At 39.0% G+C, this 16,582-nt stretch overlaps 1 protein-coding gene across 7 annotated transcripts in view; it reads left to right on the plus strand.

Moving 5' to 3' along the window:
* Positions 1-16,582, plus strand: part of CHL1 (cell adhesion molecule L1 like) — a 214,138-nt gene that overhangs the window by 162,168 nt on the left and 35,388 nt on the right. For all 7 annotated transcript variants that reach the window (XM_050778560.1, XM_050778563.1, XM_050778558.1 and 4 more), the window contains 4 exons: positions 3,145-3,285; positions 3,619-3,730; positions 5,150-5,316; positions 8,198-8,363. In XM_050778560.1, coding sequence (XP_050634517.1) covers positions 3,145-3,285; positions 3,619-3,730; positions 5,150-5,316; positions 8,198-8,363 — 586 coding nt within the window. The remainder of the gene's footprint in view (positions 1-3,144; positions 3,286-3,618; positions 3,731-5,149; positions 5,317-8,197; positions 8,364-16,582) is intronic.

Genomic DNA, 16,582 nt, shown 5'->3' on the forward strand with positions numbered 1-16,582 from the left:
CGAGTCAATAGGTTTGTTAATGGATGAGGAGGTCAAGGCTGAAAATAAACTTATGCAAGACCGCACAGCTGAATAATGGTAGACTTCAAACTAAAGACAAGTCGCTGGAATCCAAGCTCTGTGTTCTGTTCACAGCTTTTGGTCATGGCTCTCCCTGTTGCCCTGCAAACAGGTCATAAACTTTTATAGGTTGGGATATTTGATGACAGTGGGTTGGCTAAAGGATTTGAAATCTCTTTGAGTTTATTTTAGTTTTAGGGATTATATATCCTTTCCCTATGTTATCTCAAAATTAAATTAAAATGATTACTATTATTGATTATCGGCCTAACCCTTTTCACATGCTTTGCATATGATATTTCTGAACCTCGTAGCAGCTTGAAAAATAGATTCTATTATTCTCCATTGGCAATTGAGGCTTAGAGAGGTTACCTTACTTACTGGAGAATGCAACCCAGGTACATTTAAAACCAGGAACCGAACCCAGGAAGGATTAACTCCAGAGCTGAAGTTTCATCCACTTTGTTGATAATTTCTCACTGGGTTGACCAAAGACAAAACTGAGAAAGAATTTCTGAAGTATGTCAGGACTAGTGTGTTTTATAAAGACTTGGCTTTCTTGAATCCTGGGAGCTTCTGTTAGCGTTTGTCAATACACAACAATTTCCATACCCATGCCAGCAGGCAGATTTAAGCAATGTTTACTTACTTAAATAAAGTGTCATTTAAATAGTGTAATTTCTTTTCTTTGTAATGAATTGTTAATTCAGAGTCATACATGGATCAGATGGGACAAGGAGAACTATATGGGAGGATGGGGGTAACTCTGAAAGACTTAGGACTCTGAGTGGAGTGTGGTAGTGAAGAGTGGGATTACAGACTCAGTGCTTTGCAGCATTCTTAGAGAGTTTAGCCTTAAAAAACTTGGAAGAGCTACTCATCTTGCTAATTTGCAAGAAATAAGTGATAAATTGTTCAATAGGATTGTATTAGTTTTCTAACATTGCTATAACAAATTAAATTACTATAAATTTAGGAGTTTAAAAGAGTACATATATACTATTTTACCTTTCCGTAAAAGTTCAACACGAGTCTTGGCTAAAATCAAAGTGTCAGCAGGCCATGTCCTGGAAGTGCTTGGAGAGCACTCTTTTCTCTGCTTTTTCCAGCTTTCCCAGGCTGCCCACATTTGCTGGCTCCCTTCTGCCATCTTGAAAGCCAGCTACACTGCATCACTCTGACCATCCTTCCATGGTCACATTTCACTCTGGCCACAGCCAAGAAAGGCCTTCTGATTTTCAGGAGCTTTGTGATTATATTGAGCCCACTTGGGTCATCCAGGGGTAGGAAATAATTTTCCTACCTCAATGTCCTTAATCGTAATCATATCTGCAAGTCCCATTTTTCCATCTAAGGTAACATAGTCATACATTCTGGGACTTAGAATGTGTACATCTTTCAGGGGCTATTGTTTTGCCTGTTTACAGAGACCTTTCAGGAATAAAGGTTGCCCAACCTAACATTTTAAGTCATTCCAACAAGTATTTACTGACTGAATTTTCTGTGGTAGCTGCTCTTTGGGCACTGGGGACATGCTGCACAACCTCACAGTGAGGTCCTGCCCTCAGGAAGCTCACAGTCAAGTGAAAAAAATATTCATTTAGGACTCCCAGGCAGAAAAAGATGTATAAGTCTTTTATTTTAATATGTAATATTCATGTTTTCTAGAACCTAAAACTTAGTATAGTCATTATCTTGTATAATGGGGACACAATTAGAAAAATGGAATTCGATTGATTATTAATGTTGTAATGTCCTTTAAACTAAAAATTTTTGCATTTGTGCCCATCCCTTGACATTTCCAGCTAATGTTTTCCTTCCCACTGGATTTTTTTTTTTTTTTTTTTTTTATGGCGTCATAGCAAGGATAGGGCTTTTAGAGTCAGAAAAATGGCCAAATGCTGTGGGATATGTCATTCAACTTCTCTGCAGTCCAGTTCCCTCACCTTTAAAATGGCCATATAAATGCTGACCCATCGAGTTCTGAGCAGTGTCAATGAGATCATGCATGTGCCACATCCAATAGAGTTTTTGGTCCTTAATAAATGCATCAGAAATGTTAGGGTTTGTTTATTTTTTCTTCTTCTTTTATTTTATTTTATTTTATTTATTTTTTTTTGAGACAGAGTCTCACTCTTGTTGCCTGGCTGGAGTGCAGTGGCGCCATGATCTCGGCTCACTGTAACCTCCACCTCCTGGGTTCAAGTGATTCTCCTGCCTCAGCCTCCAGAGTAGCTAGGATTACAGGAGCGCACCACCACACCTGGTTGATTTTTGTGTTTTTAGCGGAGACAGGGTTTTGCCATGTTGGCCAGGCTGGTCTTGAACTCCTGACCTTAAGTGGTCCACCCGCCTCAGCCTCCCAAATTGCTGGATTACAGGTATGAGCCACCGTGCCCAGTCTCATGTTAGGTATTCTCATTTCCAAGAGATATTTCCAGAATTATGCTTGGATCAGGAGTGTGGAAGGTTTTATTGCCCGAAAGTAGAAAACCTGGCCCTTTTTCTCAAGAAGATTTTAGTCTTACTGGGAAAATGAAATATACAAGGAATGTACATGAAGTGGTTCAATAGTGAAGCAAGACAAATGAAATGAATGGTGCAGATCAGAAAACCTTAGAGAGGCAGAGAACTGAAATGGGAACAAAAGTGTCAAGGGGGAAAATAGCAGCCAATACTGGTAACTTGGGAGATCAAGATGTGTTGACCCTGTGTCTTGTGCCAGGCAGCAACAGTATCTAAATTCAGAAGAGTAACAGAGTGTCACTTCATCATAGGTCTTGAATGCCTAATGGATAATCCAGAATAGTACTATGCATATGGGTATGGAAAGTCTGGGAGCTCTAGATGAGCAGATGTTCTGTTACTAAATATTAACTTGAAAAAGGATTGAAAACTCAAATGGATCTGGAAAGAAAAGTTCATAGTCGATGTTCAGAAAGCCTAAAGAATTGACTTCAATGAACTATTAGTCACCCTAAACTGGTTTTAAAATATAAATACTGTGTGACACATTTAATAAATGGTGTATAAATATTTTATGTCCTGTTCTTTATCAAACTGACATTCTTTAATCTCTTTCAGATCATCCATTTGCTGGTGATGTTGTCTTCCCCAGGGAAATCAGTTTTACCAACCTTCAACCGAATCATACTGCTGTGTACCAGTGTGAAGCCTCCAATGTCCACGGAACTATCCTTGCCAGTGCCAATGTTGATGTTGTGGGTGAGTGTGCCTGGGAGCTGACTTAACTTGCTATTTTCTTAAGGAAAATGGTCGAGGTCATGTTCAGAAGTACCAGTTAACTCTTGACACATAATATATGGGGGAAAAAAATCAAAGCACTTTTCACCATACATTTGAGTTTTAGACTTCACACTGAAATTATACTTTCAAAAATGTATTGAATTGGGATACTTTTATAATTCAAGACAGACACCCACCATAATATTCCGCTGTTCTCTATTCGTGTTAATATGGCTAGGACGTAGAAAAATTTAGTTTGCACATCTTTCTTCCACCAAAATTTAAAACTGTATTTATGTTATTTTCAAATAGATGTCCGTCCATTGATACAAACCAAAGATGGAGAAAATTATGCTACAGTGGTTGGGTACAGTGCTTTCTTACATTGCGAGTTCTTTGCTTCACCTGAGGCAGTCGTGTCCTGGTAAGCCGGCAGCGCACAGTTTTCTTAAGAGAATGTAAATTGTAGATTTGACCTTGTTTCTTCATCCATCATTTGACAGGCTGCATTGGGTCTATATTGTTACATGTACCCAGTGCCTCTGAGACATAAGGTAACAAACTTACCTTTCAGGAAATTACCTCTTCTGAAAACATTGGCTAGATTTCTAGGATTTTCTCACATAGAGACATACAGAGAGCCACTTGTGTTCATAAAGAAAAGCAGAGAATTGAAGAGATTCTAGAGACAATTTTAAAGGTAGAATTGGTTTTTCATTATGGGGTACCACAAGGTCATATTTTACCCTATTGTTGTTGTTTTGGGATTATCTAAATAAATATCTTAGCTCGCATTTAATTCCAAATGCATGTGCTTCAGACTTTTCCAGCATTCATTTCGATTTTAATTTCAATGGATTAATTGGTATCACAAGTCCAAAGACATTATCAGTATGGATCTACTTTATTAGTTACTTTACTGAAAAAGTGTGGTTAAATAGTTCTTGAATAATTTTGTCATTGGTCTGTAGGGCAGGGTGAGATGAGTGACACCAGGTCATACATTTATAGGGTCAGATATTACCTTTATTTTAAATCATGATATATATTTTGTTTGTCATGGGTTTTCTGAATTATTTTGATTTTTCAAAACACTCCATTGAAATATTATTCACCTTGCTTACTGAGATGTTTGGCACCCTGTTAAATTTTGCATCTGAGGCAAGCCTCTTGCTTACCTCAGCCTAGTCCTTGTCTGGTAGGATCCTGCATGGACTGCATCCACAGTTTATCCTTTGTTTGTTTGTTTGTTTGTTTTAAAATCAAGCAGTCACTTATTGTGAAATGTACAGGATAAATCAAGCTGTGGCAGCAAATGCTTGGAAATGGATGAATGTGGGAGGAAATGGCTCTGGGGTTGATAGGGTAAATGTAATCCATGTCCACAGTCTATTTGGCTAGAGACTCCCTGGCTTATAATATTTCTGAATGACCAATGTTCTCCCAGGACAGCAGGAGGTTTGGCAGATTCATTATCTCTTTCAATTACTAGCTTTCCCATTTGGTACCCTGGAGTGATCATTAACTAAAGAGTTCACCATCAATAAGCCAGAAAATATTTATTAAGCTCTGAGGATACATGCAAACGGGTGCTGGTAGCTATGACAAATACAGCAGAAGCACAGAGCATGGACTTAGGCTTTCTCTAGCCGCAGTCTATTTGGGTAGATAAGATATACATTCATGGTCCATTTTGAGAAAAATATGAAACCCAGTGGAACATTTCATAAGGTTTGCTAAGCTGCTGAAAGGTGATTAGGCTGAATGACGTCACTGACTAGTATTAAAAAGAGTATGCAATTTTGCCTCACCTCAAATGGATGTATGCTTTCTCTGTCCATAGGCAGAAGGTGGAAGAAGCGAAACCCCTGGAGGGCAGGCGGTATCATGTCTATGACAATGGCACATTGCAGATCAACAGAACCACTGAAGAAGACGCTGGGTCATACTCATGTTGGGTAGAAAATGCTATAGGAAAAACTGCAGTCACAGCCAATTTGGATATTAGAAGTATTTTTATTTCACTGTTACTTTGCATGAATTGTCACGTGGGTTCAGTCTGTCTTCATTTGCCCAAATGGAATAATACAGTTTATGTTGGAGTGCCTGATAAATTTCTTTGAAACGTTTTTCAAAATTCCTAGATTGGGTTTCATCTAAAAGATTATTGCAAGAATTACAGGGTATGCCAATGATATGTGTGCAGCTTCATCCTATTTTAAGAGGGAGCCAGGTGTCCTTAGTGACAGATGGCTGTCAATATTTAAAAATGACCTATTAACCACACTACACCACATTTCTGTAACTACATTTTATTTCAAAAGCCAACTCAAGGTAATGTTACCAGTAATCAAGTTTTTGAGCTAAAGATTTCACAAACTCATAACTTTATAATGATTGAGGCATGACAGAATGAGGAGGATTTTTGATCCTCTTTTTGGGTCATAAACAGCTTTGTATTATTCCTTCTCACTTCAGCGCACAGTCCTGGGAGCTGTTGATAGTTTCTTGGGTTTCACCGATATTTTGATTTTAATATTGCTCAGAGAATCCTCAAGAAAACCCAAAGAACAGAAAGGTCCTTCAGTAATAGTAGGAAGCACTTCTGTTTCTTGTGTCATGTCAATATCCCAGCCCGCTTCTCCCTTCCACCTAGAAAAGGGAGAGCATAGTTGTTTCATCATCTGTTTTCACTGATGCCTTTTTACTCCATACATATTCTGCTGTTGTATCCACTGATGTCTTGACATTTCTTTTTTTCTCTTTTCCCATATACATCCTTCCTTCCTTCTTTTTTCATCCCTTTTTTTTCCTTCTCTTTGGTCTTACATCCTTTTCTTATTTTGTAGTATTTGTCTCTCTGTGCCCTAAGTAAATCAATGTGCCACCCCGACAGACTATATTTTTAAAGCACACAAATACTCTCTCATAATATCTACTTATATCTTATGTCTTCTACATTTTCAAATGTTATGTATACTTTTCAGGATGCCCTCATGAAGTCACTGAAGATGATGATGATTGTGTTTATACTTCAAAAAGTAAACCTATATTAAGGTTAAGCAACACAGCTAGCTGTAAGGAGCATGAAGCCTCAAATCTAAATAGAACTTTGCATTCCTATTGCCCAACACAGCGCTTCACCCAAAATGGACCTCAAAACTGCTAGTGGCCAGAGAGATGGACAGGTTTACAAATTTTCAATATGCTGTAGTGTCTATTTTATATGCAAAGACTATATACAAATCATATCAATGAAGGATTAAGGACACATTTTTTTACATATACAAAAGTCATGTTGGGAATGGAGTTAAGTGAGAGTCTATATAGTATAGTGATTGAAAGCATGAGCTTTGGCCGGGCACGGTGGCTCACGCCTATAATCCCTGCACTTTGGGAGGCCGAGATGGGTGGATCACGATGTCAAGAGATCGAGACCATACTGGCGAACATGGTGAAATCCCGTCTCTACTAAAAATACAAAAACAAAATTAGCCGGGCGTGGCAGCGGGCTCCTGTAGTGCCAGCTACTCAGGAGGCTGAGGCAGGAGAATGGAGTGAAACCAGGAGGCGGAGCTTGCAGTGAGCTGAGATCACCACTAAACTCCAGCCTGGGCGACAGAGCCAGACTCCGTCTCAAAAAAAAAAAAAAAAAGAAAGCATGAGCTTTAATCTCAGGCAGATTTGGGTTTAAATCCTGATTTAGCACCTTACCAGTTAGGAAACCTTGGTCTTATGGTTTAATTTCATTTTAACCTTAAATTACGTTCTGTGTAAGGTGGGAGTATTAATATTCATAAAGTTGTTATAATTATAAAATGCCACAATGAATATACATTACATAGCAGAGTCCTGATAGAGAAGTGCTTATTAAATTATATTATTATTAAATGAATTTCTGGCTTTATATTTAGAATTAGAAGTAGGATGTCAAATAATTCAGTTAAAATTAATTCAATTTAATAGTCTCTTCAAGTTTTTGTGCCTGGGATAACAATTAATTTTATTAACACTTTCCGTTTTTAACCAGTTCCTTGAGGAAAATGTACATAGCAAATATCAGAGTATAATTATGAAATTGGAGGTCAACCTGTACAGTTGGTCTGTGAGAGGTCCCCCAAAATGCCTAATGCCACATTAAGAGTATACTTACTTTTAACATAGCCTTAAAGAGTAAGGATTGCATGTTTTGAAACAATCATAATGAAGCAAACATTTTTTAAGGCAACCATATACTAATCTTTGAGTTTCATAATGTTGATAACCACAACTTTATTTTTGTTTCAAATTATCACTCACTGTAATTCATTCAACAGTAGATTTAGCAATATGTATTGAATGCCTATGATATATAGGCTCCCTTCTAGGCTCTGAGGATACCACAGTGTTACAAAACAGGCACAGGCCCTACCCTTCCAAGGCTTATTTTCTAGTTCCCCACCTTCATGTTGATATTTCATCCATGCATGGGCTTGAACATTTACCCTCAGGTTTCTGAATTAATAATAAACATGCTAACAGAGAATCAACTATCCCTTTTCCTTTACAGTGCTTTGATTACATATCCAGAAGCACTTGAAGGAGAAATTATGTTGTTTTCAAATTCTAGAGACATTTGTTTGCTCATACTTTGCTTACTCCCTTGCCCAAGAAATAATGAGGGAAATTCCTAAACTATTAATTGATATTTCCACTTAAATTTTGTCAGATGTCCAAGCCTGGATGGAAAGAAAATAATAATGACATACAATGTTAGGAAATTACAGTGGGAGAAACCCTGCATGAGGATTGGACTGTTATGGTGACAGTTTGGGTTACTTAAATTGCAGGCACTTAATAACAATGTAAGCTATGCTTAGTGCTAACTAATATCTTTGTTTGGTAAAAACAGATGCTACACAACTTAGAGTTTCTCCTAAGAATCCTCGTATCCCCAAATTGCATATGCTTGAATTGCATTGTGAGAGCAAATGTGACTTACATTTGAAACACAGTTTGAAGTTGTCCTGGAGTAAAGATGGAGAAGCCTTCGAAATTAATGGCACAGAAGATGGCAGGTAGGTAAACTACTATGATGTGTCATAATATTTGCTTGGGTTGAACACCTTGCATTTGAAAGAAAAATTCCAGGCCGGGCGCAGTGACTCATGCTTGTAATCCCAGCCCTTTGGGAGACTGAGGTGGATGGATCACTTGAGGCCAGGAGTTCGAGACTAGCCTAACCAACATGGTGAAACCTCGTCTCTATTAAAAATACAAAAATTAGCCAAGCATGGTGGTGTGCACGTGCAATCCCAGCTACTCAAGAGGCTGGGGCACAAGTATCACTTGAACCCAGGAGGTGGGGGTTGCGGTGAGCTGAGATCATACCACTGCACTCCAGCCTAGATGACAGAGTGAGACTCTGTCTCAAAACAAAAAAAAATAAAAAATAAAAAATAAAAAGTTCTAAAAGTATTCATACTGAAATAAAAACAAAAACTGAATAATATTTCTGTCTTCAAGTCACTTCACTCTCCTATCATATATTTATCATCCTATTTTTGCTACTGACTTTTCATGTAACATGTACCATTCTGTTAGTGTGTGAAATAGAAACCACTCTAAGTAACTGAGGAAGAATTGCAAGGGCTTGGATGCTTGCAAAAAAAAGACTGAGAACTGCATGGGCTTGGATGCTTGCAAAAAAGGAGACTGGAGGAGCTAGGCCTAGAAGAAGCTGCACACTAGTCTTCTACGTTCTTGATCACAAAGCACTGCAGCTGCAATCCAGGTGTCTGGAAACTGCTGCCATCTTCATGACTACCTCACCCCATTGGTACTACTCGTGAGTCCTGCCCCTGCCAACTCTCATGTCTGCCAGAACCACTATCTGCTTCCACTGGCCCAGAGAAGATGGAGTCCATTTTCCTTCTACTTTTCAATCTCACATGAGTTTATTTAACTAACTAGCAAAACCTAAAGTATATCTGGGATTCTTCCTGCCGGAAAGTACTGAGAAGCATACGTTTGAGTCTTCCAAACTCTGTATAGAGAATATAGACAAAATATAAAAGGGAACATATAGAGGAAAGTGTGAATGGATGCTTAATAGCACTAGACAATATTAAGTACATCAAAGAAATAAAAAGTCAGCATTTGCTGAATGTCTACTCTCTTTTGAAAATATGTCAAAGTCAGCTTTGCATGCTTTTGCATTGTTACTAAATAAGGATTAAAACTTAACCATGTTGGAGCCAAATCTCACCTCTCATTAGTTTTGTAATTTATTGCTCTGTAAAAGTAAAAATCTGAAAATGTTTAGATAGGACATGTGCTGCTTGCATGAGACAGCAACAGTGCCATGGGTAAGATCATAAACTCTGAAGCTCAATGGCTCAGATTCAAATCTCAGTTCAGTCACTTATTAGATCTTTGAACTTAGACAAGCTGCTTAACATCTGTGTGCCTTGGTTTTAAATCCCATAACATAGTTTGAATTAAAAGTATTAAAAAGGTACTTTCATTATAGGGTTAACAATACCAAGAACTTAGAAAACATTAACATACAGAGCACTTAGAAAATACCAAGTGCACAGTCCATTTTTGCTCTTGTGATTTGTACTACTAATTTCTTCATTTTTTTTCTTATGACAAATTTCTTTTTTTTTTTAATTTTTGTTTTTCTTTATATCTTCTTAAAAAAATGGGATACAAGGAACAGAACGTGCAGGTTTGCTACATAGGTATACATGTGCCATGGTGGTTTGCTGCACCTATTGACCTAAGTTCTCTACCCTTGCCCTCCACCCACCAAAAGTCCCTGATATGTGTGATTCCCCTCTCTGTGTCCACGTGTTCTCATTGTTCATCTCCCACTTGTTTGCTGAGAATGATGGCTTCCAGCTTCATCCATGTCCCTGCAAAGGACAGGATCTCATTCCTTTTTGTGGCTGCATAGTATTCCATGGTGTATATGTACCATATTTTCTTTATCCAGCCTATCACTGATGGACCTTTGTGTCAGTTTCATGTCTTTACTATTGTAAACAGTGCAGCAATAAACATATATGTGCATGTGTCTTTATAGTAGAAAGATATATATTCCCTTGGGTATAGAGCCAGTAATGTGATTGCTGGGTCAAATGGTATTTCCAGTTCTAGATCCTTGAGGAATTGCCACACTGTCTTCCACAATGGTTGAACTAATTTACATTCTCACCAACAGTGTAAAAGTGTTCCTTTTTCTCCACAGTCTCACCAGCATCTGTTGTTTCTTGACTTTTTAATAATCCCCATTCTGACTGGCATGAGATGGTATCTCATTGTGGTTTTGACTTGCATCTCTCTGGTGATCGGTCATGTTGAGCTTTTTTTTCATATGTTTGTTGGCCATGTAAATGTCTTCTTTTGAGAAATGTCTGTTCATATTCTTTGCCCATTCTTTGATGGGGTTGTTTGTTTGTTTCTTGTAAATATGTTTAAGTTCCTTTTAAGTTATGAATATTAGACCTTTGTCAGATGGGTAGATTGTAAAAATGTTCTTCCATTCTGTAAGCTGCCTATTCGCTCCGATGATAGTTTCTTTTGCTGTGCAGAAATGCTTTAGTTTGATTAGATCACATTTGTAAATTTTGGTTTCTGTTGCAATTGCTTTCGGCATTTTTGTCGTGAAGTCTTTGCCCATGCCTGTGTACTGAATGGTACTGTCTAGGTTTTCTTCTAGGGTCTTTATGGCTTTGGGTTTTACATTTAAGTCTTAATTCATCTTGAGTTAATTTTTGTATAATGTGTAAGGAAGGGGTTCAGTTTCAGTTGTTTCAGTTGTTTGCATATGGCTAGCCAGTTTTCCCAGCACCATTTGTTGAATGGTGATCCTTTCCCCAGTGCTTGAATTTGTCAGTTTTGTCAAAGATCAGATGATTGTAGATGTGTGGTGTTATTTTTCAGGTCTCTGTTATGCTCCATTTGTCTATATGTCTGTCTTCATACCAGTAGCATGCTGTTTTGGTTACTGTAGCCTTATAGTATAGTTTGAAGTCAGGTAGTTTGATGCCTCCAGATTTGTTCTTTTTGCTTAGGATTGTTTTGGCTATATGGGATCTTCTTTGATTCCTCATGAAATTTAAAGTAGTTTTTTTCTAGTTCGGTGTAGAATGTCAATGGTAGTTTGATGGGAATGGCATTGAATCTATAAATTACTTTGGGCAGTGTGGCTATTTTCATGATATTAATTCTTTGTATCCATGAGGATGGAATTTTCTTTTCATTTGTGTATGTCCTTTCTTACTTCCTTGAGCAGTGGTTTGTAGTTCTCCTTGAAGAGGTCCTTTGCATCCCTTGTTAACTGTATTCCTAGGTATTTTATTCTCTTTGTAGCAATTGTGAATGGGAGTGCATTTATGATTTGGCTCTCTGCTGGTCTATTGCTGGGGTAAAGGAATGCTTGTGATTTTTGCACATTGATTTTGTATCCTGAGACATTGCTGAAGTTGCTTATCAGTTCAAGGAGTTTTGGGGCAGAGACAATGGAGTTTTCTAGATATAAAATCATGTCATCTGCAAATAGAAACAATTTGACTTCCTCTCTTCCTATTTGAATACACTTTATTTTTTTTATTCTGCCTGATTGCCCTGGCCAGAACTTCCAATACTATGTTGAATAGGAGTGGTGAGAGAGGGCATCCTTGTCTTGTACTGGTTTGCAAAGGGAATGCTTCCAGCTTTTGTCCATTCAATATGATATTGGCTGTGGGTTTATCATAAGTAGCTCTTACTATTTTGAGATGTGTTCCATCAATACCTAGTTAATTGAGAATTTTTAACATGAAGGGATGTTCAATTTTATCAAAGGCCTTTTCTGCATCTATTGAGATAATCATGTAGATTTTTGTCTTTGGTTCTGTTTATGTGATGAATTACATTTATTGATTTGAATATGTTGAATCAGCCTTGAATCCCAGAGATGAAGCTGACTTGTTCATGGTGGATAAGTTTTTTGATATGCTGCTGGATTCGGTCTGCCAGTATTTTATTGAGGATTTTCACATCAATGTTCATCAGGGATATTGGCCTGAAGTTTTCTTTTTTTGTTGTGTCTCTTCCTGGTTTTGGTATCAGGATGATGCTAGCTTCACAAAATGAGTTAGGGAGGAGTCCCTCCTTTTCAATTGTGTGGAATAGTTTCAGAAGGAATGGTACCAGCTCCTTTTTGTACTTCTTGTAGAATTCGGCTGTGAATCCATCTGGTCCTGGGCTTTATTGGCTGGTAGACTATTAATTACTGCCTCAATTTCAGAATTTGTTATTGGTCTATTCAGGGATTCAACTTCTTCCTGATTTAGTATTGGGAGGGTGTATGTGTCCAAGAATATATCCATTTCTTCTAGATTTTCTAATTTATTTGCATGGAGGTGTTTACAGTATTCTTTGATGGTAGTTTGCATTTCTGTGGGGTCAGTGGTGATGTCCCATTTATCATTTTGTTATTGTGTCTACTTGATTCTTCTCTCTTTCTTCTTTATCAGTCTAGCTAGTCGACTATTTTGTTAATTTAAAAAAAAAAGTTCCTGGATTCATTGATTTTTTGGAGGATTTTTTGTATCTCTATCTCCTTCAATATTTCTTATCTTCTGCTAGCTCTTGGATTAGTTTGCTTTTGCCTCTCTCGCTCTTTTAATTGTGATGTTAACATGTGGATCTTTCTAGCTTTGTGATGTGGGCATTTAGGGAAATTTATAGCACTAAATGCTTTAGCTGTGTCCCACATACTCTGGTACTTTGTGTCTTTGTTCTCATTGGTTTCAAAAAACTTCTTAATTTCTGCCTTAATTTCATTATTTACCTAGGAGTCATTCAGGAGCAAGTTTATCAATTTCCATGTAGTTGTGTTGTTTTGCATGAGTTTCTTAATCCTGAGTTCTAATTTGGTTGCATTGTGGTCCGAGAGACTGTTTGTTATGGTTTACGGTTTTTTGTATTTGCTGAGGAGTGTTTTGTTTCCAATTATGTGGTCAGTTTTAGAATAAGGGTGATATGGTGCTGAGAAGAAAGTATATTCTGTTGGTTTGGGGTGGAGAGTTCTGTAGATGTCTATTGGGTCTGCTTGGTTCAGAGCTGGGTTCAAGTTCTGAATATCTTTGTTAATTTTCTGTCTCATTGATCTGTCTAATATTGACAGTGGGTTGTTGAAGTCTCCCACTATTATTGTGTGGGAGTCTAAGTCTCTTTGTATGTCTCTAAGAGCTTGTTTTATGAAACTGGTTGCTCCTGTTTTGGGTGTATATATGTTTAGAATAGTTAACTCTTCTTGTTGAATTGTTCCCTTTACCACTATGTAATGCCCTTCTTGTCTTTTTTGATCTTTGTTGGTTTTAAGTTTGTTTTGTTAGAGACTAGGATTGCAAACCCTGCTTTGTTTTGCTTTCCATTTGCTTGGTAAATTTTCCTCCATCCCTTTATTTGGAGCCTATGTGTGTCTTTGGACGTGAGATGGGTCTCCTGAATACAGCACACAGATGAGTCTTGACGCCTTATCTGATTTGTCAGTCTGTGTCTTTTAATTGGGTTGTTTAGTGCGTTTACATTTAAGGTTAGTATTGTTATGTGTGAATTTGATCCTGTCATCATGATGCTGTTCGGTCATTTTGCTCATTAGTTGGTGAAGTTTCTTCATCATGTCATTGGTCTTTATATTTTGGTGTGTTTTTGCATGACTGGTTCTGGTTTTTCCTTTCTATATTTAGTGCTTTTTTTCCAGGAGATCTTGCAAGGCAGGCCTGACAGTAATGAAATCTCTCAGCATTTGCTTGTCTGGAAAGGATTTTATTTCTGCTTCACTTGTGAAGCTTAGTTTGGCAGGATATGAAATTCTGGGCTGAATATTCTTTTCTTTAAGAATATTGAATATTGGCCCCCACTCTCTTCTAGCTTGTAGAGTTTCTGCTGAGAGGTCCACTGTTAGTCTGATGGGCTTCCCTTTGTAGGTGACCTGGCCTTTCTCTCTGTCTGCCCTGAACATTTTTTCCTTCATTTCAACCTTAGAGAATCTGATGATTATGTGTCTTGGGGTTGATCTTCTCATGGAGTATCTTAGTGGTGTACTCTGTATTTCCTCAATTTCCATGTTGGCCTGTCTTGCTAGGTTTGGGAAGTTCTCCTGGATAATATCTGGAAGTGTGTTTTTCAGCTTGTTTCCATTCTACCCATCTCCTTCAGGTATGCCAATCAATTGTAGGTTCAGTCTTTTTATGAAGTCCCATATTTCTTGAAGGCTTTGTTCATTCCTTTTCTTTCTTTTTTCTCTAGTCTTGTCTGCACACCATATTTCAGCAAGGTGGTCTTCAAACTCTCATATCCTTTCTTCCACTTGGTAGCTTTGGCTCTTGATACTTGTGTATGCTTCATGAAATTCTCCTGCTGTATTTTTCAGCTCCATTAGGTCATTTATGTTCCTCTCTGAACTGGTTATTCTAGTTAGCAGCTCCTGTGACCTTTTATCAAGGTTCTTAGCTTCCTTGCATTGGGTTAGAACATGCTCCTTTAGCTCAGCATAGCTTTTTATTACCCATCCTCTGAAGCCTACTCCTGTCAATTCAGCTGCCTCATCCTCCATCCAGTTCTGTGCCCTTGCTGGTGAGATGTTGTGATCATTGGGAGGAGAGGCCTTTTGAGTTTTTAGTGGTTTTTTTTGTCGTCGTTGATTCTTTCTCATCTTCATGAATTTGTCTAACTTCTATCTTGAGGCTGCTGACCTTGGATGGGGTTTTTGTGGGAGATTTTTGTTGCTGATTCTGTTGTTTTTGTTTTCTTTTCCTTCTTTCTTTCTTTTTTTTTTTCTTTCAATAATCAGCTCCATCTTCTGTAGTGCTGCTGCAGTTTGCTGGGGGTCCACTTCAGGTCCTATTCATCTGGTTCACTCTTGTGTCTGGAGATGTCACTCAAGGAGGGTGGAGAACAGCCAAGATGGGTGCCTGCTACTTATTGTGGGATCTCAGACCTCAAGGGTCACCAACCTGATGCCAGTAGGATCACTCTTATACAGGATGTCTGACAACCCCTGTTCGAGGGTCTCACCCAGTTGGGTGGCACAGGGAATAGGACCCGTCTAATGAAGCACTTTGTCCCTTGGTGGAGGGGATGTGCTTCACTAGGGGGAAACCTACTCATCTGGGCTGCCTGGATTCCTCAGAACTACCAGGAGGAGAGACTAAGTCTGCTGGTCTACAGAGACCGTGGCCACCCCTCCCCCTACGGGCTCAGGCCCAGGGACATCTGGGTTCTGTCCCTGAGCCTCTTCATTCTGCTTGTCTCATTTCTGTTGCTTGCTTAGTCTACCTTGGTATTTATGTGTGAGCCACCTCTATGCAAAGGCATTGGTATCAGCCTTGGTACTTAATTTATTCTCTTCCCTCCTTCCTATATATATAAAGGTTTGCAGAAAGGCAGTGTATGTATTACAACCAGTTCTCACTGAAACACGAAATTAATTATATACATCTAAAGGCTATGCTTTGCAATACAGATCTCCAGTCTCAAGTTAGGTCTCCACTGATCTACCGACTGCTCAGATATGCCTAAATTCTGCCTCTTTTGTTACTACTGCCTATCTGGGGTCTCCCATGTGACCTCTGGGCTACAGCCAAGAAGGGAATCAGATACCCATGGCTTGTTGGTAATATGACATGTACATTTAGGCTTTGAACCCAGAAGCCCTAAGCAGCCTTTTCAAGTGGCCCAGTTTTACAATTCCCGCAGGATGCAAGAGCTGATACTGGCTGGAGTTATTGGAGTTCCTGCAGGGAAGCCCCATCCAAGGAGGAATGATGGGTCAAGTTCAGGCCTGAAGAGGCATTGAGTCTGCCACAGTGGGTGTGTTGGGCTGTGGGGGACATGTCTTGGGACCGAGCCATCCAGCCTCCCTGGCTCCAGCAGGGGAAAAAGCACAGCCTGGAGCTATAGACATGAATGTTGCCTTTCCCTCACCCAGGGAGCTTAGCGTGTTAGGCAGTTGTGATTCCCAGTGCTGGCTGCTGCCCCTCTCCTAAGGAGCTCAAATGGCTTAGGCAGCAGGCAGCTGCAGCTGTGGGGCTGGCCTCCCCTCCCTCCAGGAGCTCAGTAGGCTTAAGCAGATTCCTGCCGAGAGGCTGTTGAGAATCTGTGGAGCTCCGGGATTGTGACACTAGACCCAATGGCTTGAGTTTGTGACTAGGGTCTTCCAATCCATGCGTTGCACAGTTCCGTGGAAAAAGCACTGTATCCCTCTCTGGGTAGCACACTCACTCACTGCCTCCCTTGG

This window comes from Macaca thibetana, chromosome 2 (assembly GCF_024542745.1).
Source record: "Macaca thibetana thibetana isolate TM-01 chromosome 2, ASM2454274v1, whole genome shotgun sequence".
NCBI lineage: Eukaryota > Metazoa > Chordata > Mammalia > Primates > Cercopithecidae > Macaca > Macaca thibetana.